The 26887-nt window shown below is 31.2% G+C and overlaps 2 protein-coding genes across 2 annotated transcripts; one reads left to right on the top strand and one right to left on the bottom strand.

Annotated features, from left to right (window-relative positions):
• The first annotated feature begins 3442 nt into the window (after positions 1-3442).
• Positions 3443-19124, top strand: LOC126743220 (uncharacterized). The gene is made up of 4 exons (XM_050450208.1): positions 3443-3553; positions 3641-3770; positions 18449-18622; positions 18859-19124. Exons 2-4 carry the CDS (start codon positions 3685-3687, stop codon positions 19025-19027), a joined length of 429 nt encoding a protein of 142 aa, XP_050306165.1. The 5' UTR covers positions 3443-3553; positions 3641-3684; the 3' UTR covers positions 19028-19124.
• Positions 18820-26551, bottom strand: LOC126743219 (uncharacterized). The gene is made up of 4 exons (XM_050450207.1): positions 26308-26551; positions 19533-19654; positions 19317-19443; positions 18820-19263 (listed from the first exon to the last, which is right to left on the bottom strand). Exons 1-4 carry the CDS (start codon positions 26417-26419, stop codon positions 19136-19138), a joined length of 489 nt encoding a protein of 162 aa, XP_050306164.1. The 5' UTR covers positions 26420-26551; the 3' UTR covers positions 18820-19135.
• Positions 26552-26887: the final 336 nt, after the last annotated feature.

The raw sequence follows: 26887 nt of genomic DNA, 5'->3' as shown, positions 1-26887 counted from the left end.
AGTCGCGTACTTAAAGATTTTAATGTTGTGTCTTTGGAAAGCCGAGAATCATTACAAAGTGTACTTTTATTATGCTTTATTATCAATAACTTAAAATACAAGGGTCTATACTTAATAAATTATATTAAAATATTAATTCCCAAAATAAATTTACCAATACTGGACAAAACAAAACAAACCAAACTGGAAAATATCCCAAAAAAACAAATATGATCCCTATCATGCACAGCTAAGCACAATCAAAGCACAAAACAAAGCAACAGCTTTTTTTATAAGTGTGCCCTTCACTAATGAATGTACGTTCCACTTTTGTGAATCTCCATCGAGTTTTGATCAATAATTTTCAACAATGATGGAGCATCAATGTTTGAGGGTGCAATATTAGGTAGATGATTTTGTTATTGTTCCATCCTTTTTGAAAATCGTTTAATAGGAAAAGTTTTTCTAAATTTCTTAAGAAAAATAGAAAAACTTTTTTTAATAACGATAAATTTTGGAATTTCATAAGATAAAATGAACTTAGCCAAGGACTCTACATAGATTTTTCAAAAAAACGTCGGTGAGAAATATTAAAATTTTAGTGAAACATTGATTTTCGTTTTAATTTTTTTTTTAAATTGTTAATAATTAGACAACGTCGCATTTTAGGGAAAAACAATTTTAGGGTTAAAGAGAGAGTCAAATGGGACTCTCATTTCAGAAAAAAAATATAGGTAGTTCCATTTAAAAAAAAGTTCAAAGTATGTATCACGCTTTTTTGGGACATCCATTTAACATTCTCTCATTTTTAACCTCTTCCACTCCATCGTATCCACGTATGGATATTTTTATATATGGCAATATTTACCACGATATCCACATATGGATATTCATATAGGGGATATTAACACACTGTGTAAAAGTGGTGTAGGCCTCTGTAGTTTATTTTTCATCGCGGTAGGATATGTATATCCACATGGGGATATCATGTTTAGTCTTTTTTTTTGCAATTCCTAGAATAATGTAAATGTTTCAAGGTCAACTTTCACTCTGGTGGGAATCTAACGCACAGGCAAGATATTTATTTAGTGTACTTTTGGGGTTCGCAAAGAGCGCATCACGTATATTTCATGCTATTACGTACGCATAATTTTCGTTTTATACTCGTTATTAGTCAAAATGGATTCAGACTACGAGAATGAAAGTGATGTGAGCTATGAACTGTCTAGTGAGTTCGAGAGCTACTCGGAAACCGACTACTCATCAGAGGATGAAGAAGAAATAATTGACGGTGTTTAGATGAGCGGCTGGACGACTGTAACGGATCCATTTGAGGATAAGCTGCCAAGTAATATACCCGAATTTGGCTTTGACTATGACTTTCACCTAGCAATTGACTTTCAAGAGTGCATGGAAGCTGTAAATAAATTGTTTTGAATCGTTTGTAAGTAGAAGTATTGTAAAGAAGCTATGCGAGTGGACCGATCAAAGAGCCAATATATATTTTAATAATAATCTACATAACGCTATGAAAGTTTTTGGTTTCAATTATAAAACAGTCAAAACAGAAGAAATGTAAGTATTTATAGCGCTGTTTTTTCTTACTGGATTGACCAAGTGTGTGCAAATTTCAGATTATTGGAGTAAAGATGATATATGCACTGGTCCTCCAGTGTTTCATAAATCTGTTATGAGCCGAAATCGCTTTTTAACAATTCTTAAATTCCTTAGATTTTCACCCCCAGAACTTGCCAAAGCTAATGCACCGCTTAGCAGATTAGGCATTTTTATCGCACTTATTAAAGAAAACTGTCAAAACTTAGTAGACCCAGGTCCGGTTTTCGCAATAGATGTGCAACTTATATTATATAAGGGCCGACTCCATTTTCGCCAATATATAAAATCGAAAAGAAGTCGATTTGGAATCAAAATATTTTCGTAATGTCCCAGTAAACCTGAACTTCGATGGAATTACCTGAACTGGACATATCGCACATTCCAGGAACAGAGAACCTTTCCTTTTCCGAAAAAATAGTGGTTTACCTTTGTCAAAACCTTTTGAACAGTAATCGTGAAGTGATTGTCGATAATTGGTACACATCAGTTCGCCTTTGTGAGTTTTTATTGACAAAAAACACTTTTCTTACCGGCACAATTCGATCGAATAGGGGTGTTCCAAAAGAATTGACATTGGTTCCTTTAGAGAGGCAACAATCATGTTTTGTTCGCAAGGATCTACTTACCAGTAAACATACTGCAGGATTTTGTGAAAAAGAAGGATATGTTGTGGGAGGAAATGTTATCTATTACAACAAACCGAAACATATTCAATTTTATAATCAGAATATGGGATCAGTTGACGCGGTAGACCAAGATATTAAACCATACAGTCATTTGCGGAAATTCTAAACATGGTTTACCAAAATAGGTTTGCACCTTCTACATCTAATGTTATTGAACTCTAGAGTATTTTACAGCCAAGCACATCAAAACAAAGTTTCAATGTATAAATATACAAAACTTTGCTGCCGGGGTATACTTTTGAAATATAGCAAAGGTTATAAAGAAATGGATGATAAAAAAAATCAACCTACCACTTCATCTAAGAAACCGTTGCATGCCATGGCTGATTTTCAAGAGAAGTTGGGAAGAGAGCTCTACGAAAAGTTTGCGTAATTTGTAAAAAACGTGGAGTGCGGAAACTAACGAGAAAATGTTGCATTGCTTGCCCGGACAAACCTGGACTTTGCTCATCAGAACATTTTCAAAGTTTTCATAAATAAAAAAATAATGTTCTTTTTTTGATTTGTACTAAATGTAATATTAAATAAATTTTGTACTTTCTCTTTGTATGTTTTATTTTATAACATTTGCCATGTCTTTATAAATAAAACAATAGATATCGTCAAATTTTATTAGTATCCCAATGTGGATATTTTGGTATAGAAACGATATCTAAGTCTGGATATATTGGTACATCCATATATCCTTATGTGGATATTCTGGTAGACACCACAAATTGTTATAGAAATTTAAATTGTTTTAAACAAATTTTCTGGCATTCTTAGATAAATTACTCTTCTATTCTACATCGAAACTTTAATAAAATTTATTTTTTAATAATTTTTTTCCTGGTGTCCTACTTCGAAAAATGGCCTGGAGCGGAAGGGGTTAACATTCTCACTATTAAAGATTTTTTCCGTTACACGGTTTAGCCGCAATCGAACAGCGCGATATTAAATGGACACCCTGTATATTACCAATAATACACATTTAATTATGCCACATTTAAAATGGAATAATTATATTGAACAATCTATCAATAAAGTAAAATCATTTTAGAACAGGTGCCGCCATCTACTAAGCAGTAGTTTAAGCTTTGAACGTAGGATTTTTCTTATTTATTTTTCGGAAAATAAGAAGGGCACCTTTTGAAATGTCGTTTCCTTCTTTGTCGACTCTCAAAAAAGAAAATGACAGTTCTAATTTCTGCTTCTTTATTTTTTTAATTCTCTTTCAGAATGATTTATTAACGATTTTCTATGGAATGATTCGTTTAAAAATTGATTTTTATGTAAGTACTAATGTCTTTCACTTTTATTCGGTCCAATGCACTTGGTTTAATTCTAATAAACAATTTATATAAGGATACTTTCTTTAGGTACATGTTAACGGTCCATTTTAATTCAAAACTTGACAACGGAAATGGCGGAGGCAGATTCCGAAAGTACCGGTAGCGAAAAGCTTATAAACAGCATCCGTAAAGTGAATCAGATAGTAGTAAAATGCAGGTATGGTTGGACAAATTAATATTTTTCAGATACTAGGCATTTTGGGTAGTCCTTTAAGTTTATTTGTGCATGTGGGCCTAATTTTAATTTGTATTACATATACTGGATCCTTTCTTTCATTACCTCAAATACTTTCCATGTTCTATAAACAAATTTTTTTATGAAGTTAAAGTAGGTTTAGAGAAGGTAAGTTTTGCTAATGATAGATTTAAACCTTGAAGCTGTCATCATGAATCTTGTGGGGCATTACTAGTTTTGAGGAATTAATCATAGTTAAATATCTGTTGCATTTACAGTATATAGATGTCACATTATTTAAATCCATTTATCTGTTTGTCACAACTTGTTCTTTTCATTCATATTATGAAAATTTATTTATGTTTTACCTATCTATTATTGATTTATAATACCTTAGAAACGGAATATGTTATGGTAGCAATAATACCTGCTATGCTATGGCATTATGATAATGTCCGGAAATTTTATTGCTTATCCAATTTTATTTCTCTCATAATAAAGAATAAACATCCATTTTATACAAAAATAATTTTAATGGACAATTTACAAACTATACAAAATAGTGTTAGTGCTGCCACCTCTACCATCACAAAAATCACCAACCACTCTATAGTGGGATCAGCTACATTTTCCGGGGCATTTCAAAATTGTAATTTTTATTTTGGAAATAGTTTTTTATTAAATTTGATAGTAAAACTTCTTGAAGTTGAAGTTTTAGTTTTTGGTACCTTTATAACCAAGACCATTCCTCTATCTTCAATATCATCAATGGTCATTTTGACCAACTCATCTCGTCTTAAACCTCCAAAAACACCCATTACCAATATGACTTTGTGTACCAAGTAGATATCATCAGGAGCCTTCTTAATAAATTTTATTATTTGTTCTCCTTCCAAAACTTTAGACTTCTTCGGGACATATCCTTTCAACTTAACTTTTAAAAAAGATATGAGACGATGGTATTGCGAGATGTCTATATTTTTATAGACTATTAACATAGACCTTAGGGTAGAATACTTGGTCCAGAGAGAGTTCGGACTGTATTTTTCCTACTAAAAATATTAAAATTTGTTAAACATATGTATCTATTAAAATAAAATCAATAACTTACCAGTTCCTAAAAATGTGCCATTAGAACGGTTTTGGTTATGTGAACAGTTGAGTTGGCATCTTTTCAAATACCAAATATGCCATACTCCCGATGATACTGTTGCCTTGATTTAACTGGCAAAAAAATTTCGGTCGCTTTTATGGCCTTTTCTCTTATATTTTGTGGAATTTCTTCCATTTTAAGCAAATATTTAAACAAAAAATGCCAACTGACTAACTGACAGAAACATCAAAGTCAAACTTAAATAATTACTGCAAGTCACTTGATAAATTTCTGTAGGTAGGTAGGTACATATACCTACCTGTACAGGTAGACCCTATTTTTTAATTAATATTAAAATTATTTTTTCCGAAAATCGATAAGAAATAATAACATTTTTGACAACATATTTGAAAGAAAAAGTCAATATTTCCTCCAACTTGATTGTTGCCTGGCAACCGAAAATAACAGTAAGGAAATATTCATTTCTGTACTGTAAGGAAATGTTATTTCCATACAGTAAACTTTAGAACATAAATGCGAACAGACTTTTTCCTAAACAATTTTATTTTTAAAACTTTCAGCACAAACAAGGTTAACATTATATTTTAAAATTATTACTTATTATTTGTTATATTTACTGTTATTTGACAATTAGTACAAGTATTGAAAACTGGAAGAACTTGGGAATTAATAGCATTATTTTGTTTAATATTTTCCAAACTAATAATTTTATTTGTATGACAATAACTATTACTATAAATGATCTTGATGTATTGGTTTTTGAATCCGGTATGGTAACTAAAAGTTTAGATAGTAGGTCTTGTATATCTTGTACAGTCATTTTAACCAGCTCGTCCATTCTGCAAGCTCCGGAAATTCCAAATATTACAGCTACCTACAACAATAAATAAGCATGTAAAGAATCCAAATATAATTTGAAGTTTTGTAAGTTACCTTAATCATTAAATATTCCTTGTCTGGAGCTTCCTGAATAAATTTGTTTATTTCTTCTTTAGTTAAAATCTTGGATTTTTTTGGCTTATAGGCATGTGCTTGTTGTTTCAGGAATGCCCGAAGTTTTGAATATTCAGATATATCCACATCATCTCTAATTGCAAGGGTTGCCTTCAGCATTGAATAATTGGCCCATAAAGTTGAAGAATTCATCTTGGAACCAAGCTCCAAGAAGTATGCCATTACAACATTTTCCGAGAAAGAAGTTACATTTTTATTTGTACGGTAGTCCATGAAGCGGTTGTATGCATAGTTATGCTTATTTCTAGATTTTATTGGTAACAATTCCAATGATGCAGCATTCATTGCCTCCGTGAGTTCTGGGAGGGTTTCAGAAATGGAACAGTCATCATCACTCATCATTTTACACGTTACTTTGGCGTTTTAAAACGTTAAAAAATCAACACTTTGGAAAGACGCCACAAATAAACTTTTCACTCGTCAAAATTGACAATTTAAAATTATGTACTTCGTTTCCGTAGTTACAAAACAATGTTTCATGGCTTCTTTTATTTAAGGGAAAAATAATAATGTTGATTTAAAATTTTTAACATGATTAGTAATAATTTACCGTAATTTTAATGATTCCCGATTTTCGGAAAAATAGTATGTAGACCTCGTAGGAAAAGCCACATTCCCGGACTCCGTATTGCCAGTCTCGGCTTGCGCCTCGACTGGCAATTTTTACGATCGCCCGGGAATGTTAAGCTTTTCCTACTAGGTATACAATATACTATTGTTCATAAAAAACAATTTTTAGATAAAACATAAAGCATTGTATGCACCAGGGGCATTGTTAGACTTTAATGCCCATCAGGCGGAAACCTATCCTACTATTACCACCTTCCGGGCATTATCGTCCTTATAATGCCCTTGATACATAAATAGCTATTAACTGTCTTGAAAATTTGTCATAATTGGAGACCTAAATCTAACTCATTTATTAGACATTAGACAAACTGATAATTTTTTTAAACAATTTATGAATTTCGTAAGCTGTTATGAAGCAAAACAATTAAATTGTGTAATAAATCACAATCATTGTATTTTAAATGTTGTTATTACTAAAGCTATCATACCTCAAAACAATTTAACTTTGTACAAAAAAAACTAACATCATCCCACACTTTATTTATTAGCTACAACAAGAAGATATTAGCTACAATAGTTTTTTTAACTTTCAAAAAGTGGATTGACTTCTCTCTTTTCACTAGTTAAAATATGGATACCTTGGAGGAATGTAAGATCATTTCTTCCCTGGTATATTTATATAAAACTATAAATTGGCCTTCAAATAACTCTGCATTTTTATCTAAATTACTTTTTAATATCCCTAGTAATGACAGAAGAAATTCAGCTAATTTTCATATTCCTGATGTGGTTTTTAACTAGAGTCATCCCTTCATAATAGTTGTAGATTATGTGTTCAAAATAATATTGTTATCTTTAGTGACGATCATAAGAAGTTTTTGTCAACTATACTGCCCTCCATAAGCTAATGGGCATATCTGCAAAAACAGTGTTTTGAGATAATGACGGTTTTGTATTTTTTAACGTGCCACCTATTACGATAAACTTCACTAAAATGAAAGATATGGAGTTTATACTAATTTTTTCTTAAAAAATCAGTGGCATTAATAAAAATTGCAACTTGTTTTTAGATTTTGAATTATGGCAGATACGCCTATTTTCCTCAGTATCATTTTACCATTTGCTGATTAAATTAAAAGATGTCTGAACTATAAAATTTAATACATATAGAATAATGTTTGAATATTTTTATCAACTTATAAAAAGTGATTAAATAATAGAAATACATTCGTTAAAATACAGTTTTATTGCCTCAAATTCAAAAAAATCTTACAAGATTCCAAATGATTCAACAAAAAAACTCATATGTCTTCGTCTTCTTCTACCATTTCAGATTCTTCAGAAAAATCCGGTAACTTTTCCGAAAACGGAAGCCTATTTTTTGGAAGTACAGTCCCAAGTTTAGTGAAAATAGAACTTTTTTTTTCAGCTGGTATGCCCCTGTTTGTATTTCTAGGCAAAATCTCTGAAAATCCTTTTTTTTGCACTTTGGCGTTTAGAAAATTTAACTCGACAAAATCGTCACAAAAGCTATATTTGTAAGTCAAAGTAAACTCCCCTCGTGAAAACTGGATGTGCACCATTTTATTTAGGTATGGTCGACTTGGTTTAATATTTTTAATTTTATATTGAGAGCTGTGGTCTAACCAATTGTGGAAATTATTATGTTGCATATTTATTACCAAAACTTTACCACTGTTTGCATTTTGTACACAGTCTTCAAAATCAGGAAAATCATAAACTTTTCCTTTTTTTTTAAAGACATCTCAATCTGGTGGTGGAATGAATCCGCCGACATGAAAATGTGGCCGGGCTCAATATATTTAATTTCCAGTTTTTCAATGCTAATTTCATCTGAATTTACTATGCTGACAAAAAATGATAAAAGTGCCCAATTTTTATTTTGTGCTGAGCAAATATCAAGCCACAGAATTATATGTTCGTCATCCCTATGTCGTAAAAAAAATTAATAAAATGTGCGAATGATATCACTTTTTGAGCATCCGGCCACACCTTCATGCCAAATAACAGCTATGGGCTTCCTGTTCTTTTGTTTCCCCACTGGTACAAAAGATTCATTGAATGCTATGATTCTCCCCATAAATATTACTTCCTTCAAGGATTCATATCTTGGAAGCATGATTACCTAAAATGCAAAAGTTAACTTAATTAACAAATTTTTTAGATATCAAACTTTATACCTTTTGCAAATCAGCAGAATATATAGCTGTTCCACTAGTATCATTCTTATCATTTTCGTAGCATTTTCGTGACTCTGTAGTTTTTTTCTTATGAATCGTATATTCTTTGCAAACAGAACAATTAGGTTCAGGTTCATCCCTCTTATGTTGTGAGTCTTTTTCATGCAAGAAATACTTCTCACAAACAAAACATTCTTGGTGTCCCAACTTCACAAAAGATATATTCATTAATTGTAGTGTTTTTCTATATAATTCGTAGGAACATACAATATTTGGTTCTTTTGTTTTAAAATCATTGTACATCATCTGAATATTGAGATCTGTAGGTAAATATTTTCGGTTGGGAGCATGCACCCTGCAATAGTGTGATATAGAAGGCTCAAAGGAATTAATATGATTTATTATGGACGTTCTGTCTATTTTGTTTGTAAGTGAATGACTGCCACGACGATCTGAAGTTGCTTGCAAAGAACCATTAGGAGTATTTTTAAGCACAGTACGTAAACATTTATCCACTTTGTTGTTGAAACCCATAGTTGCTAAAAAGAAAGTTTTGCAAACTTCTTGGTCAATACCCCCATCATCTGGACAAACATAAGTCACAGTAAAGTTTCTGCGTGAATTTAAACCAGCAGTACGTCTTTTTACAGGTACTTTTTTTGTTTTAGAGTACATATAGTTTTTTCGTTCTTGTGGTGTCATTGCTCAAAACTCTTGGTTAATTTGTACTCGCCTTTCATCTGAAATTTTACTAATACAGTTTTTTTTGCATACAGCAAAACAAGGTTGTTTGACGCGATGCTTATTTTTTAAATTTTCCAATTTAAGAAGATTCCTTTCTTTAAGTGGGATCTTATATTTTCTTCTCTTCCTTTTTGTCCCGCGTGTCGTAAAATGTTCTTCGACGTGAGTTAGTAGTTTTTCCATGATAAATTTTACTGATTCCTCAATCGTCTCATTACCATCATCTTTCTCTGCAAAAATTTTATATGTTGGGCTTTCCAACATATTTTCCTCCGATTCACTTCATTCCATATCTGAACTAGAAACATGATAATCCGGATCATTTGCCTCAGTCTCACTATGATTTGTTTTTGAGCAACTTGCTAAAGATCGATAAACTTCCTTTTGCTCTTTAAGCTGTTTGTTTAATTCGGTTGTTAAAGCCAAAATTTATTTTGTTCTGGAATTAACGCCACCAAAATGATTTGACTGTGACAGACGTAAACAACAGCCTTACTGACAGCCGTTAATAGTAACACATTTAATACTTTATAGTATCAGAGGCGGAGCATTTATGCCACATTTAAAGTATTTGCATTTTCGTAACTACAAAAGGGTTGCTAAATGCTACGCTAAAAGGGCGAATCTGACAAAATGCATGTAGATATGTCCTTTTAGCGTAAAAATTTTTGCATATGACCATTTGGCATAGTAGTATGTGTATGTATTGCAGATAGCTAATATTTTATTAGGATTTTTAAGTTAGATGGACAGCAGATACGCCTTTTTAGCATTACAAATAAGGTGATATATATTATGGGCTATCCAACAAGCCTTTAACCCAATTTTCGATAAAATGTCAGATACGCCCTTTATGTTAAGCAGGGCAGTATAAAGATCTTAGTGTAATTTATAAATACTGTGTTCCCTTTTGGTTTAAGTTAGGTTTAATTTTATACTCAGAAATTTTGTTTTGCAGACACATAATGATAATGAGTACAGCTAAGTTTCAAAAACTTTAACTACAACTTGACTTTAAAGAATTTTAAGTTAAATATAGTTTTTTTCCAATATAATTATTATCCATGTAGGAATCTGACATATTTGCCTGTATTATAAATTACTGAAATATACATACAGCCATTACTTCAGGGGTTGCACCTGACTGCTTTAGTTGTTTAGTATTTTTCTGTATGATATTGGACAGTGTTTTCTAAATAGTATGTACAGTTTATATGCAGACGACCTTAAAATTTCAAAAGAAATAAACTCTGCTGCTGATTTTAGTCTCTTACAGCAAGAGCTGAACAATTTTATGAGCTACTGTTCCATAAATGCTCAATTTGTTAACTCGAAAATGCAATATAATGAATATTTTTTTGACTAACCAATGGATTCGGCAATGTCCAATCTCTAATTGGGTTTAACATTGTTCAACATGTTTGTACAACTAGTGCTTGAAAATGCTACAAAGATTTGGAACTCAATGTATTTTTAGTATATTGGTCAACTTAAGAGTTTAGCAGTGCATATTTATAAATATGTTATGTTATATATTTAATAGGCAACAGCAGTTTATAACTTATAAGGATAACCTGAATATATAAGTTTTAAGGACACTTAAGAGGGATTATGAATCAGGCTACTTTTGCATTTGTATTTTGCTCAGTTCTTACTTCTTTTATAACAAATACCTTGAAAAACTTTTCTAAAATTATTTACTTGATTTTATTTACTTTTATTGACTCGTTTACTAGCATAGCTTTTTTTCTATGATAACATATTATGCTTTCTTGTAATAATTTTTGGGCAGCCATGTCTGTCTGTTAGAGAGTCGTGTTTATGGATAAATGAATAAAAACTGTGTGTAAAAATAGACGTACATAGGATCAGTCCAGTGGTTCTTTTGCTCGAGCTTTTTGCAATTTGTTCTATGTAATCTGATTCTTTAATTTGTCCTATTAGTGCAAAGACAAAAATTAGAACTGAAACAATAAGAAGAAATGACACAATAAAAACAAACAAAAATGTATTTTCGCTGGTTTTCAGCCATTGATCACAGTTTTCAGCCTCATAATGTTTTGATATTGAACATTTGACAAGTAAAAATGTTCAATATCAAAACTTGTAAATTGTAAAAAAAATTTGTAAATTACTTTAATAAAAAAATTAATAAAGTAAATCGCATTTCTAATGTTGATTTCTTTGTATTTGTAATGTGACATTACCAGTATTTATCAACAAATGGATGGAGTAGTATCTTATAAAGGAAATAAAAATATTATACACAAATATTTCTTAAAAAAGATACTTATTTAATCATCAAGATGTAAAAGACATTGTTTTTTGTCTGGATAAAACCTGGCAGCTCATCTACATAATTAGTAGGGGGTAGGAAACAATAATTTAATTTAAAGTCTTAAAAATCCCAAATTTTCAAGGCTGGCAGAAACGATAAGAAATGTTAAAAAATTCTTGTGATAACACAAAAATCACAACGAATTTATTTATTGTATTCATCTTCAGTATCACTATTTAGTAATTGCTTTGTCACTTTTATAGTGTTTTTCTATTTTTGTTAATAACTTTTTTCTTTCCTGTTCTTTTCAACTAATTGGACTAGGAGTGCTTTTATTTTATTCCTATTAGTATTTCTGCTGCATTTTATTGGTTTAGGATAAAGAAAATTATGGACGAATGCACTGTGGAGATTGCTTTCTGCTTCATAAAAACAACTTGCTTTTTTAAGTTTATTTCATTTTTTTTGTCATTGTCTCGCTCAATATCTGTGTGCTGCTTATTTCCTTACCATTCTGTTCTGTACGTTAGGATTTCGTTTTGTTATTGTAATTAATTTCTATCAAATACTTCTGGATCATTCTTTTCTTCAGTGAGACAATTTCCACTTTTTCCACCCACAATTTAGAAATAACATATATTAGAAATATTAATTATGGGGATATCATAATTTTCCAAATCTAGCACGAAAGAATTAGTCATGTAATTTTTGATGTTGAAATTATTTGGCGAGAAACATTAGAAAATTATAGAAACAGAGAAGAGTTGAGCGACATGCGTCCTATTAATAACACTTTCGGTCCGCTGATTGACACCACCCTGCTTGGTAAAAAATTGTGTGTTGATTTTATACTAGAATATAAAATTTGTTCTCCTGTTTTTCCTCTTTATGGGATTATCAACTTATTTGTAGTTCAACTTATGTAATTGTCTTAGAACATTGAAAGGCCTTTCAATATTCTAAGGTAATTGTTCAAAAGACTGTCGAGTTATTACAATATAGAAAGTTAGTTACTCTTAAATTTGTTCTCCTGTTTTTCCCCTTTATGGGATTATCAACTTATTATTTGTAGTTCAACTTATGTAAATGTCTTAGAATATTGAAAGGCCTTTCAATATTCTAAGGTAATTGTTCAAAAGACTGTCAAGTTATTACAATATAGAAAGTTAGTTACTCCCAAGTGCTGGTTTTTGTCGACTATAAGAATACTATACTAAGTATGGTATTGAAGAAAGGTGAGGGTGGAGAATTCAAATCAGTACCAGGTATCTGATTAAAGTACAGTTAAAACTTATAAAATAAGAACCAACTTAATTTTTGAGGTTTGAATACATTCAGTTGGGTTTCGAAGTGCCCATATGTAGATTTTTAAAATAGGAGAAATCAAATTGATTGTTAATTATTTTGTCGGGTTCCATATGTACCATTTTACAATAAGTTGATCGAAATGTTTCTTGTTTTAGCCACTACAAGTAAAGGCCAAATCACATAAGTATTAATGCCAAAATTAAAATTACCATATTTATTAGTTTATGGCCATCATATATTTTAAACAGGTTTATAACATTTATAGTAAATAGTAAAGAATTTATTCTTAAACAATTCTAACCCCTCCTGGCTGAAAACTAAAAATACAAATATTAAGAATTTGCAGAACCAAGAAATTTTAATTTGAAATTTAATTTTTGCAGTATTTTATTTTAAATGTATATAATATTTGACAAGAACTAATGAATTTCTGTACCTTTGTTAACTGTCATATTCTCTTACTCTCATTTAAATAGTTTAGGTATCCTACTAGATATTATTGAGGAATTAAAGTCAGATATTTATCATTGACAAGAGGATTTTTTTATAAGTCTTCCTTCATTTTTAAAAATGACGGTATCACATAATCTGTATTATTAGGCTATTAATATTTTAGTGCAGATACATAAAATTCTCCTCTGGGGCCCGATTTTATATCTTACAAAGAAAATAACTCATTTAATAATTTACTATTTATATAACATTTAGGATAACAAGGTTCAAAAGTTTTTCTTCTGCTTTCTGCGTTTATATTTATGCTTTATAGAACATGGGATTTAAATCAAACCTTTTCTGTTTTTTGTTATTAATCCAGTGCCGCACCATAACGATTTCCTTTATAATCAAACTGGATGTCAAGCAAAAACATACACAGGAAATTTTTGACTCCACCCAAATAAAATCCTTAAAGATTTCAAATAATTATAAGCTGTGTATTGCTTTTGCCGCTGCATTTCTTGCTCTGTGCTTTCTTTAAAATATTCGCTTAGGAAAATTAAAGGCATGTAATTAGAATAATTACTGTAGGCCTCTTTAAAAATCCATAAATATTCCATGTTTTGGTTAAATCACATTGATGCCAACCCACAAAGTAATGCTAATAAGTGATTTTTCGTGAGGTCAGTTATTATTTAGTTTTTCTGCAGTGTTGGATGTAGGTTAAATAAAAAGACTAGAAAAAATACCATTTTATGAAATGTCTTAAGCATTTAAATAAACAACAGGACCTTGACAACTTAACACACTTCTGTTTTAAAAATCATTAATTCTATTAAAAACTAATAACATCCTGTACATTTCTTTATATTTATTGTCAGTCCCTGTATAGAATCCTAAAAATAAATATAAAAGTATATGCATTCTTTGTGCATATCTTTTTTTCTTTTACTTGAAAAATGTTCTGATAAGAACTTACATATTTTATCAACGTTTAGGTAGCGGTCTTATAAACTATAGACATGGCTAAAGTTACCATACCAGTTCCTTATTCTTTGTTTTTTTTTCTGTTTAATTTTATTTTTAATATTTTGTTAAACGCAGATCTATTTTATGCAAGTGTTGCATTTTATTTTATTGAATTTCTATCTAGTAAAAAAAATTAGCACGGTTTTACAGTTCATATCATATTTCTGATTCGACCCTTTGCAGAGTCCTGAAGATGATCGGAATAAGCTTTGAAGAGCATTTTATTTGACCTTAATCCAATGATGCAGAAAAACTAAATAAAGCTTTTTTTTTCGTGTAAACATTTAAAAGTTTTTCTGAATATTCCTTCGTAATTGTTGTAATATTGTCCTCATATTTGGAGGGAATAGGTAAGTTTAATGAATTTAAAATTTTCGTTTGAATGAGCTGTGTACTTACTAATAAAAATTATAGTTTTTATTCGAAATTACTTTTTTAATGTTTTAACAGATATTCCTCGTAAGGTCCTCCCTTCGAATTTGCTTTATAGCTGAAACCCAACCACTTGATACTTCTAAAGCAGACACATGCCTTGCCTGAATTAAGGTTGTCAAAATTAATAACTGTACTCCTATTTGTTTGCCCTAGATTAAGCAATATACAAATAGAAACATTATCACAGATCCTCTCTTGAAAATATCTTTTATATTATATATTACACAACTTAGATTTCATTGATTTGTCTTCAAGAAAGTAACTATTTCTTACTCCACTCCTTTTTTCCATTGTGTGAAGTACCAATATTCCATACTGTTTCAGCATAAAAATTAAGTCATTGTGGAAAGGAGTAAAGAGTGTAGTATCTAATATCGTATTAAGGTTTTGCACATAGTTGATTAATTTAAAACACTTGTAATAAATCAATAAAAAATCTGTAAAAACTCGTTTCTAAACACATTTTGTAGGTAATTTAGGTAGGAGCCATAAAAACCAACTTGACAATTAGAGAACAGCTTAAGAATCCAGATTTCAGCAGTGATTTGCAGTTCGGCCGTGACTTGTGTAATTATGTCGTTTTAATATCATATTGCACTTGTCCCGGCCTGATTGCTCCCTTCATTGCTACGCCTGACAAGTCGAGAGACAAGAAGAAATTAAGAGTAACCACATTATAAGTAGGAAATAAGTAGCTGGTTCTATAAATATTGTGCATAATAACCATTTAGTTTATGCCTATATATTTTTTAATCTATTTATCTGGCCAAAAGTAGATTGACAAAGTCATGTTAATTTGCAAGATAAAGGAAATTGGGTAGTTCAAAGATTTTATTCAGTGGTAATAAAAAGGTTCTGATATCCATGTCTTTAAGTATACTGATTGAAAACAAACTTTATACTGGTAGCCAAGCTAGCTCCTATTAAAATTCGCACATTGCTATCATGATAGGACCATTGAAAAAGAGTGATAAATCCAAACCTAGAGTAAAACATGGTGGAAGCCCAAGGACAGTTTGGGTTTATTTCTTAGCATTTGGTATCTCAGTTGTATTGAAGGAAATAGACTTTAAAATACTCTCTTTACTTACCTTAAGAAAGAAGATATAACGGTTTATAAACCTAATAACTTTGCAAAGCAAAATAATAGACGAAGGGTCCTGTTTACTTCACGATCTTTATTTCAAGAATCCTGACGCGTTTTGAGAAGCAGCCAAAATTGTAAATTTATTTAAGTAGTTTCCATATTCCTGTGAATTTACTGTTTTTTAAAATTATTTAACAAATTTAAAAAAAAAACAATTATTTAACAACCGAAACGCGTCGGGATTCTTGAAATAAAGATTGTGAAGTCTAACTCTCTAAATTACCTAATAAACTTTCCTGTGGACCTGATAAGATACCTGAGTACATGTTAAGCAGACTTAAATATAGTATATCACTTCCTTTGTTTTTGTTGTTTAATAGATCTATATCAGAGGGTGAGCTTCCAAATATATGGAAATTAAGCTATATAATCCCTGTGTATAAGTCTGGTGAGAGGAATTGCATTGAGAACTATAGAAGCATCTCAAGGCAGTCTGCTGTTCCCAAGATTTTGGATGATATTATATGTGATCAGCTTAGCTGATCACATATAACGTGCAGCTATACGTGGGCGTGCAAGGGGGTGTTTGATGAGAGGCAGCATGGGTTCATTAGTGGTAGATCTACCTCTACTAATCTTTTTTTATATGAGGTTGCCTTGCTGGAGGCCTTCGAGATTGGTTATCAAGTGGATTCAATTTATCCACTTGATAAATGATTGGGTCGTGAGCAGCGTGTTAGGATTGGAGATTCTGAATCTGGAAGTATCTTGGTGACTTCTGGAGTTCCTCAAGGGGGACACTGTTCCCCATTGCTTTTTGATTTATTTCTGACTGACTTTGTAACGTGTTTAACTGACTGTGATTACTTAGCATATGCAGATGATTTGAAACTTTTCCGTTTTATTAAGTCACAGCGGGACTCTGATATCTTACAACACAATCTTACTTCTTTTGTAAAGTGGGCTAATATAAATGATCTCTCTTTAAATATAAATAAATGCTACTCAATTGGATTCTCTAGACTTAAAAATAAAATGAATAATATATACACTATTGATGACATAGTACTTTGACTCAATAAAGGATTTAGGAGTAGTCTTTGATACTCAGCTCAAATTTGGAGAACACTGTGATCTTGTGGAGGGGAAGGCCTCTCAGATGTTAGGTTTTGTTTTACGAACTTGTCGTGACATGTCTATATCTACTTTGAAGATACTTTATTGCTCATTAGTTAGAAGTCATTTAGAGTATGCCTCGATCATTTGGTCTCCTTTTTATAATTGTCACAAAATGCAACTTGAAAGAGTCCAAAAGAGGTTTACCCGGTACTGTTCCTACAAGTTGAATATGCAGGATAACCTACTTGACATGGAGGCAATATTGGGACTTTAATCGTTGGAATCTAGAAGGATTCAAAGTGACCTCAGCTTTATGTATAAGGTTATTCATGGGCTTATTGATTGCCCTGCTCTCATCAACAGCTTTAATTTAAAGGTCCCTGCACGCACCCTAAGGAGACATGAACTGTTTGCTTTACCAATCTGTCACTCCAACTATTCTTTACATTCTCCAATCTGTCGTAGTCTTGCCTATTTAAACTCTCACCCTGAACTTGATCAATTTGCAAGCTCACTCTCTGGATTTATTGGTCAACTGGGTGAAATATTTTAATTTATTGTTTTCTTATTGTGTTTATTTCTTGTGTATATGTTTTGAAGACTGTCTAATTATGTTCGTGATAGTACTTTTATTATGTTAATTATATATATTTTACTTTATTTAATATTGTAACCAAATCTTTTGTAAAATGGGGTTTCCCGTATATTGATTGAATAAATGAATAAAAGTAAACAGGACCCTTCGTCTATTATTTTCCTTTGCATAATGGTACTTCACCCTGGAGAAATTTATGGTAATCTAATAACTTTGATTCGAAACTTCATGTTTCTTGGTCTTCATCATTTTGGATACCTATAAGTGCCATTAGTTTTTTACCCAATTTTCAATATCATAATGACCCCAACCGAAACTAACCAAGTTTTAAAATGGCCATTCCCATATCTTGACCGGAAACTTGTGGCATGTTGCCAATAAACAGGTCTGCAACTAAACACTCTAATAAATGATTTATAAAATAAACAAGGCCCAAGGGAGAAAAATATCTATATGAATGTACATTAGTAGTTAATAATTTTATTTGATTATTATGACTCATGACTGTGATGTAAGCCAACAAATGTATTAGAAATTCATTGAGATATACTTTTGTCCAAAACTGGTTCTTTTTTTAACAAATATTGTAAATTATATTTTTCCAAACATTTGCAATTATAGTATCTATTTACTTTTGACCAATACTGATGGTACGTCTAACATTTTGTCAGGATAAAATTTATTTTTACTAAACATTGATAAAAATTACATTTTCTCAATTTTCATTTCAGTGAAGAGAAGCTGTTCTCAGGACCAATAATTAAAGATAGTACGCCAAGCTCGAACACTGGAGAATGGCTTAAAGAAGAGAAGCTACTTTGTGCATTAAAAACTTCATTAGACAAGTTTGAATTTGACAAAAAGTACCTAATGCTCAGGTCACCAGATTTTCACCAAAGCTTAGGGTAAATTACATTTATTGGATTAAAATATATGGGTTAATGCAGTTTCTGTCCCAGTGTTTGTTATTTTAAGCTTTAAACAAAAAATCAACACAGCTAACTTGGGGATGAAATACCTCGATATGTATAAAAATTTAAGGTTGTTCAACTTTTTGTTAAGTCAGAAAACTTATTGCTAATTATTCAATAAAAGTCAATAATCGAGGCCCACAATACCTTAATTAATTTTTATTTTTCAGAATATCTGTGGTTCAAAAACTGGAGGAAGAAAAAGCTTTACTGGAAAACAAAATAGAAAAAATACAAGAAGAGCAAACCTCATTAGAAAATAATATTCTGACAAAACTTGATTCGTGTGTCGCTTATTTTGACAATAGCGAAAGTGAAATAAGTGACGTTTTAATTTAATACTTCAAGGTTTTTTATGTTTTTTTGTATGTAGCTTTTAATGTAACGATATTTTTATTAACTTATTATTTTAACTAATAAATTTTAACTAATATATTTAATTTTTCATTATTTAATGTAGTCGTCGGCAAAATCATCCAACAAAGTCTGACACTCCTGTATTTTTTCTTCCAAATTGTGATTTTCCTCTTGTAGTTCCTTTTCCAGAGTAGACCAATCTGTCCTAATGGCAATTTCTGAAAAAGAATTTAAAATGTAAACAATATACACATAAGTTTACTTGAAATACCTTGTGGCTCATTGAATTTTTCCTCAAAAGTTCTTAAAGATTGATTTATCTTGTACTTGTATATGGGCGACGTGACATTTATCTTAGTCAGCTCCTGTTCCACTCTGTTTGCTCTGCTGCATAGTTCCTTAAATATTTAATAAATTCACAATATCAAAAGTGAAATTTTACTTAAGGGATTTATATTTAATACAAGAAATTTAAACGGAAAATTACCTGATAAATAAGTTTATTTTTGTTCAGTGATTTTCTCAGTTCATCTATTTTAACTTGTGAGGTGACTAATGATTGTTTTATTTTATTGACTTCTCGTTCTAATTTTTCGGTTTCAGCCGACACTAAAAATTGTTTTTTTCTTCACACTATGGTAATAATATGAATTTATTTTACATTAAAATATTTTAGAGTACAATATAGTAAAGAAACTGAACCAGAAAAGAAAATCCTTATAATAGAATTTATTAAAACAGGATTATAGAACAAATCAAAAGAGAGATAGAGAGTATATGTATAACAATGAAGTTATTTTCATGAATAGAAGTTTATGAAAGTGCTGCCATATTAGTAACAATACGATTAAGTTATAAATGACACAAAATATTATTTTGAAAAACTTAAATTACACTATACATCAACATAAAACAACATTAAACGAAAAACATTACAATGTTGTCACAATGAGATTATTTGAGATATCTCAAAGGTAGATTAGCGGATAAGAGATCAAGAGTTATGTCAATTCAAAACTGGCAAATTCTGATTATCCCCAAACTATGATTTATAACAATATCGAGTCGAGTGATCGCTTGGAAATTTCAAACCAACATTTTACATCCGTGTTTACTCAAAGTCAAAGTTTACAAGACTCCCCGGATATTTCTTGTGAAAAATCGAATCTGAGTGTACTTCAGGTTTGGGTTATTGATTTGTTTAATGGGTTGAGTGAGTTAAATCCGAGTCTTGGTTCTGGCCCAGATGGCATCCCTGTGATTTTTTTGCAGTCATGTAAATTTGTACTATCATTGAATGTAGAGGAACTTTTCCAGAATTTTGAAAAATACTTATGTTACAGCAATTTTCAAAGATAGCAATAGGTCAAATGTTGAAAACTATCGCCTTATATATGTCTTTGATCTGAAAATTGTTTGAGATTGCGGTAATGAGGGGTAGATCCACCATTATACCAACATTTTGTGTTATGAGTAGGCTTTGTTGGAAGTTTTGGAGAATATGCGGCAGGTTAATTCATTTCATACTGATTTCTCCAAAGCCTGTGACAAGGTTGATTTTGATCTACTTTTCGATGGAAATTTTGGGATCTAGGGTGATTTGGTGACTTGAGGTTCGAACACAAACAGGTTAAAAAAATTTCTTGTCTTCAGATGTTGCGATTACATTAGGTGGGCATCTCTTTGCATACCTTATTTTTGATCGTTTCATAGATGATATTCAAGCTGTTTTTTCAGCCACATATCATTTCTGATTTTTGCAGATGATATAAGTCACCTTCGGATTGTGAGTTACTGCAAAATGATATTAATATAATTAATTTTCACAGAACTAAGGCATGGAATAAATGCCTGTCTTAACTTGGTGCTGAGACTTTGACATTAACACAAAAGGCTGTACAGAAAATAAAAAAAGGAAAGTCAATGCTGCGACTGACCTTCAGAGATCACATCATAAATACTGAGCTACGTAGAAGAAGATAGTAGAGTGATACGTGACGCGGTAGAAAGAGTAGCAAACCTAAAGTGGAATTACGCGGGACACATTGCTAGAATATGGGACATCAGATAGACCAAGATGCTCATAGAGTGGACGCCTAGACAGAGCGCATGCAGAAGCCATCCGCACCACCAACTAGATGATATCCAATCATACTAAACGGAACCGCTTAAATTGGATAGAGGAGGCACAAAATAGAAGAACGTGGAAGCAATCGAATAAATCCAGCAGTGGACCAATATGATTGATGATGATGACACAGTCCTTTCTATAACGAGTTAGTCTGTTATGTGTTACATACAACTGGCGTAGATCAGTCTAGACTCTTTACACAACTCTTCACTTGGAGATCTTCGGGGTTTATTATAATATAATTTTTAATATATTGTTTTTTATGTTATGTATGGTTTCTATGTGTAACAGAACACCAAAGTTTCCTTGCTCTTCCTCTACCAATTAAAATGCCATTTTTAAATAATGGTTGGAGCAAGATTTGCAATTGTAAGAAAAAATCATGTAAACAGGTATCTTGTTTTAGAAATATCATTTTAAATTTGATAATCCCATCTTAAATAACAGTTACTATATGACACACTAAGTGCTTCCGGTGTATATCGTATATAAGGGCGTCGAAATTTGAACCATAAAATTCAGAGAAAAACCTTTATTTTATATATAACGTGAATTTTTTGACAGATGTATTGAATAAAGGTGATCTACAGATTTGAATTTGAAGAATCCTAATCATCCCCTAAAAAGAACCCTTAGAAGTGGAAGTGTGAGTAGTAATAAATGTAATAAGGTGTCAGATAAAAATTAGATACTTACTTCTGATTGATTAAGACAGTTTTTTGGGTAGGTTTAGGGTAGATTTTAAAGTATTTTAAGTATTCTAAATGCTTTAAGTGTTTAAGTATTTTGGTCTATTGTCGTATTTTTTTTTTAATTCTCACTAAGGTTTTCTATTGAAATGTCTCTTCTTGTTTTTCATACTAACATACGTTCCTTACATGCTAACTTTGCAAGTTTTAAGGATTATGTCTTTGATGTTGATTCGGACATTGTTGGGGTGACAGAAACTTGCTTGCACTCAACTTATATACTCTCTCTGAGAACATTGTATGTACTGGTGATTTTAACATTGATTTTCTGAAATTTTTAGATAATACTAAACGCTTAGAGTCAATAATGGACACATTTGGCCTTACCCAAGTAATAAATGAACCAACTCATATAAACCCTGCTTCAGTATCCTTAATTGATTTAATATACAAACATTGAATGCATACAAGAGGCCGGAGTACACAATGTACATCGTTCTGATCATTTTCCCGTGTTTTTAAAATTTAAATTTCAAATTGAAGAGCAGCATCCAGTGGTATTTACTTTTCATTTTTTTAATAAAATAAATCTTAATAATTTTCAATACGATCTCGAATCATTGCCATGGGCACATTTATGAGTTGCGTGATATCAACGAAAAAGTGGAATTTTTCACTGCAACCATGCTAGCTCTTTTTGACAGACATGCACCTTTAAACGCAATCGTAACTACAAATACGCTCCCTGAATAACTGAAAATATAAGGCTTCTTCAGAAATTACGAAATAGAGCGTTAGGTAACTTTAAAACTACAAGACAGCCAGCGGCCTATGATTATTATAAGCAATTGCGCAATTTCACGACGGCAGCGATTCGTAATGAGAAAAAAGCCTTTTTACGAACAAAATTTAATTCCAATTTATCAAGTAGGGAAACCTGGGCAGAACTGAAAAAACTTAATGTTGTTAAAAATAGACAAAAGAACATTCCTTCAGAATTATCTGATGTAAACTTAATTAATAATTTTTTTACCTCGAACTGTACTAATCCGTATCAAGCAAATCAGAATCTGCTGCAGTTTTATGATAATAATTTAGTTAAAAATTTTGAACATGCTTTTCAATTGCAAGAAATAACCGAAATCGAGTTAATAAGAATTATTCTTTCCATAAAAAGTAAAGCTTATCGTTGTGATGGGCTTAATATTATATTAATTCAGATTTGTTGTCCATTTATAATCCCCTTTGTGCTTCACATAATAAACGAATGTTTAAAAAATTCAGTATTTCCAAATATGTGGAAACACGCCTTTGGCCAAAATAGCTCAACCAAAGGAATTTAAAGATCTCCGATCAATAAACATTCTTTCCAAACTTCTCGAAAAAGTTGCAAATAATCAAGCTCGAGTATTTTTGAACAGTTATGAAATTTTGCCACTCAAACAATCAGGGTTTCGTCAAGGATATAGCTGTGCTACGGCTATGGCTGACGTAACAGATGATATTTTCCGAGCGTGGGATCAAGGGGAGTTTACTGCTTTCATTTTACTTGACTACACAAAGGCATTCGACTGAATTAATCATAGGATTTTATTATCAATTTTAAGTTATATAGGATTTTCAAGAGATGCAATAACATTTTTTAAATCATTTTTGGGTAATCGCATCCAGCAGATCGTTTTGAATGGTATAAAATCTAACTTAGCACCTTTATCAGTAGGTGTTCCTCAGAGAACTATCCTGGGGCCATTGTTGTACACAATTTATACATGTCGACTTAAAGACCATTTAAAATTTTGTAGCTACCATTTGTATACGGATGACACCCAACTCTATCTTCACTTTCACCATAAATTTGGATTTAAAAAGTATAATAGAAATCTCAACGTGTCACGATCTAAAGATAAACCCTTCAAAATCATCCGTTACTGTATTCGGAGGAGATAAAAATAATAGATTGAGAGTTAGCAACGAGCTTAATATACAAATTAACAACGTCACCATTCCATTAACTAACACGTCCAAATCATTGGGACTTGTTATTGACTCGGATCTTCGGTTTCATGAGCATGTCACAGAAAAGCTCCGAAAAGCCTATGGTGCTCTTAAACTTATTTATAATCAAAGAAAATTTTTAAATCAAAAATTTTAAAAACATCTATGTGACTCCTTAGTGCTATCCAACTTTAACCACTGTGATACAGTATATGGCCCATCTTTGGATCAGTTTGATTCTCGTAGAATTCAGAAAGTACAAAATGCGCGCCTTCGCCTTATTTTTGGGATACGCCGCAGAAATCGGATCTCTCATAAGCTTATAGACATCGGCTGGCTTAATATGTATAACCGCAGAAAACTACACTTCATTTCGTTGGGCTACAAGGTAATAAAATTTAAATCTCCCCAATACTTGTATGATAGAGCAGATTTTAGAAGTAACAACAATAATCGTAACTTACGCAATTTACATCTTCTTACTATTCCTCGACACAGAAAAGAACTTTTTAAACGAAGCTTTTCATATAATTGGGCTTCCAGTTTGAATTCCTTAAAGATTACATCATTTGATCTGGCCTGTTCTAGTTTTTCTTCTACTTTTCAAAGAAAAACTAGAGACATTCTGTTTTTACGTCAGTAAATAAAGTTGGTCTTTTATTTTGATTTCGATTATTTGTGTGATGTCGCTGAATGTGTTTTTGTATTTTTAAGTTTCAACTGTTATGATCTGTAATTTGAAATATTAAATGTAGAGCAAATTTTTTTAATGTTATATTTTTTACATTTCTTTACAGAGCGCCTAAACAGTATCTGGTCTGCGTACCAGAATACTGACGTAACACGGCCTTTTATTTTTCATAGACATTGTGTATTTCTGAATTTTTATATTGTATTTTGTACTTGTTTATGAAAAGTAATAAATTTTGTTTATTATTATTATTTTAAGAGTTTTTTTTATTAAAATTCATTTGAATGAATTCGTCCTTGTTTTTTCAGAGACAATGCAATGTAAAAGTATAATTTCAAGAAGAACTTTTGAATGGTGTTCATCCCAAGTGAGAATTCGAAATTTGTTGAAAGTTGTACCGAAGCAGCTTCCATTTTTAATATACAGTTCAAGCTTTGTACAATTTTTTAACCGCACCTACGTATTGTTTATTGGCAACTCTACAAACTCAAGCTGGAAAAAACCTTGTCTTAAAATCTTTAATGGCAATGAGATGGAAAGCACACAAAGATGAAGTAAAAATGCTTTGTGAACACTATGGCAAAATCATTTAAACTTTGATTTTATTTGAGGAAGTACATGGAAACGCGATTGCACGACAACATCAAACTAAAGGGTTTCGAATTCAATTAAAGTGACTCGAAACAGCATGCAGATCCTTTAGCATATATTATGCTTTCGAGATTCATGCTGTTAATAAAATATTGCAGAAATAGTTAATATCAGCATAGCTGACGACCATCGTTGAGTGATTAAAGTAGCACATGGTACACGAATGGAATTCGAAGTTTATGGAGAAAAAACGTTGAATATCCCAGAGGGTCAAGATCACTGTTTCCAGAGGAAGAGAAAGAAAGTTAAAGGCTGGCGATGAGATGGGGGGAAGTTCGGGTATACTGATAATTTTCGGGTGAATAATTGTAACGTCTTCCTTGACAGTGTTGATTTTGAGTTAACAAAAAGGTGCCTATAGTATATGAAAAAATCTACGACAAATTTTCTCTGATTATTGAATTTGGCAACATCGATTCGAGTGAAATTTGTAAAAGATCGGCACATTTGAGAAAAACTTATACCTACTTCAAACCTTGAGTTCTTATTCGCGATGACGAAATCTTTCACACATACTGTACAAAGGTGTGAACGTAATTAGTTTTCTACGATTTTTCAATAAATAAATACAATTACGTGAAATGCTTTTAGTACCCCTTTTAAATAGTGTAGTTAACGATTTTTCAACATACTAAAAAAGACAAGTTTGAAAAATTAGTAAAGATTAATGATTTCAATATGATGTTTTAAATCTTTGAAATAAGTGGTATTGGCTGTATTATATAGATATAGTAAATTATTTGTGAAAAATTCGGTTTGATAAATATTGATCTATTCAATGGTTTTTTCCCAATAACTTTTCAGATTTATCAAAAATATGACTGCGAAACTTTTGCTGAATATTTTATCTTCATAAATGGGTATTATAAATATGTGGTTCCCAAATAACGCTAGAAAAAAATATTTTTTTCCACTATGATAAACATAGCCACTATTAGCCAAATAAAAGGAGTCTCATAAGTCTGAATAAGAAGTTATAATAAAATGAAAGTTTTATCTCCTCCTGATGATATTATTTGCCCATTGTACTTTCAAATCCTATTCTTCTAAATTACCATATGGGTTTACAAAAAAAGGATTTCCTACAATATCTTCTTTATCATACCTTCACGATGCTTTTCTTCATATTGCGGCGACAAATTTCTCAAGCCTTGTAATTCTAAAGATTTAATACGCTGAATATCGTATTTTTGCAGTAAATCTGATTCCTTTTCCATGGCGAAAGCGCAAAATCCGTTAAATAATTTACACAGTAATAACAAATAAATACCAGAGTAAAAATATTAAACGAAATTAAAAGAAATCCTTTAAACATCGTTTTTCTGTTATCGAACTGAAAATTATGAAATGACAGTTTTCTGGAAAGCTCTATAGATGTCGCCACATGGCGAAGCCTTATAAGATGATTAAATCTTTAAAAGTAAAACCTGTATCAAGCAATAATGTATGAAATATCATCTATTATAGATCTACATGTGAATCCCCTGTTTTTAAAAAGAAAACTGTAAACAAATTAAAGTAGAAATCTGTGTTACTGCATATTAGATTCTTAGAAATGAAAAATTACTTCATGGATAAGTATTAACTAAGCTCGCTAGAGGGCGACACTACTATTTAATTTTGATTTTTGTGAAGTAGTCGATTAATCCATACTTCTGTAATTGGCAGATGGTCTTAAAATATAG

Source organism: Anthonomus grandis, chromosome 12 (genome assembly GCF_022605725.1).
Source record: "Anthonomus grandis grandis chromosome 12, icAntGran1.3, whole genome shotgun sequence".
Taxonomy (NCBI): domain Eukaryota; kingdom Metazoa; phylum Arthropoda; class Insecta; order Coleoptera; family Curculionidae; genus Anthonomus; species Anthonomus grandis.
The sequence above is the reverse complement of the archived record's forward strand: the minus strand, read 5'-3'. Positions and strand labels throughout refer to the sequence as shown.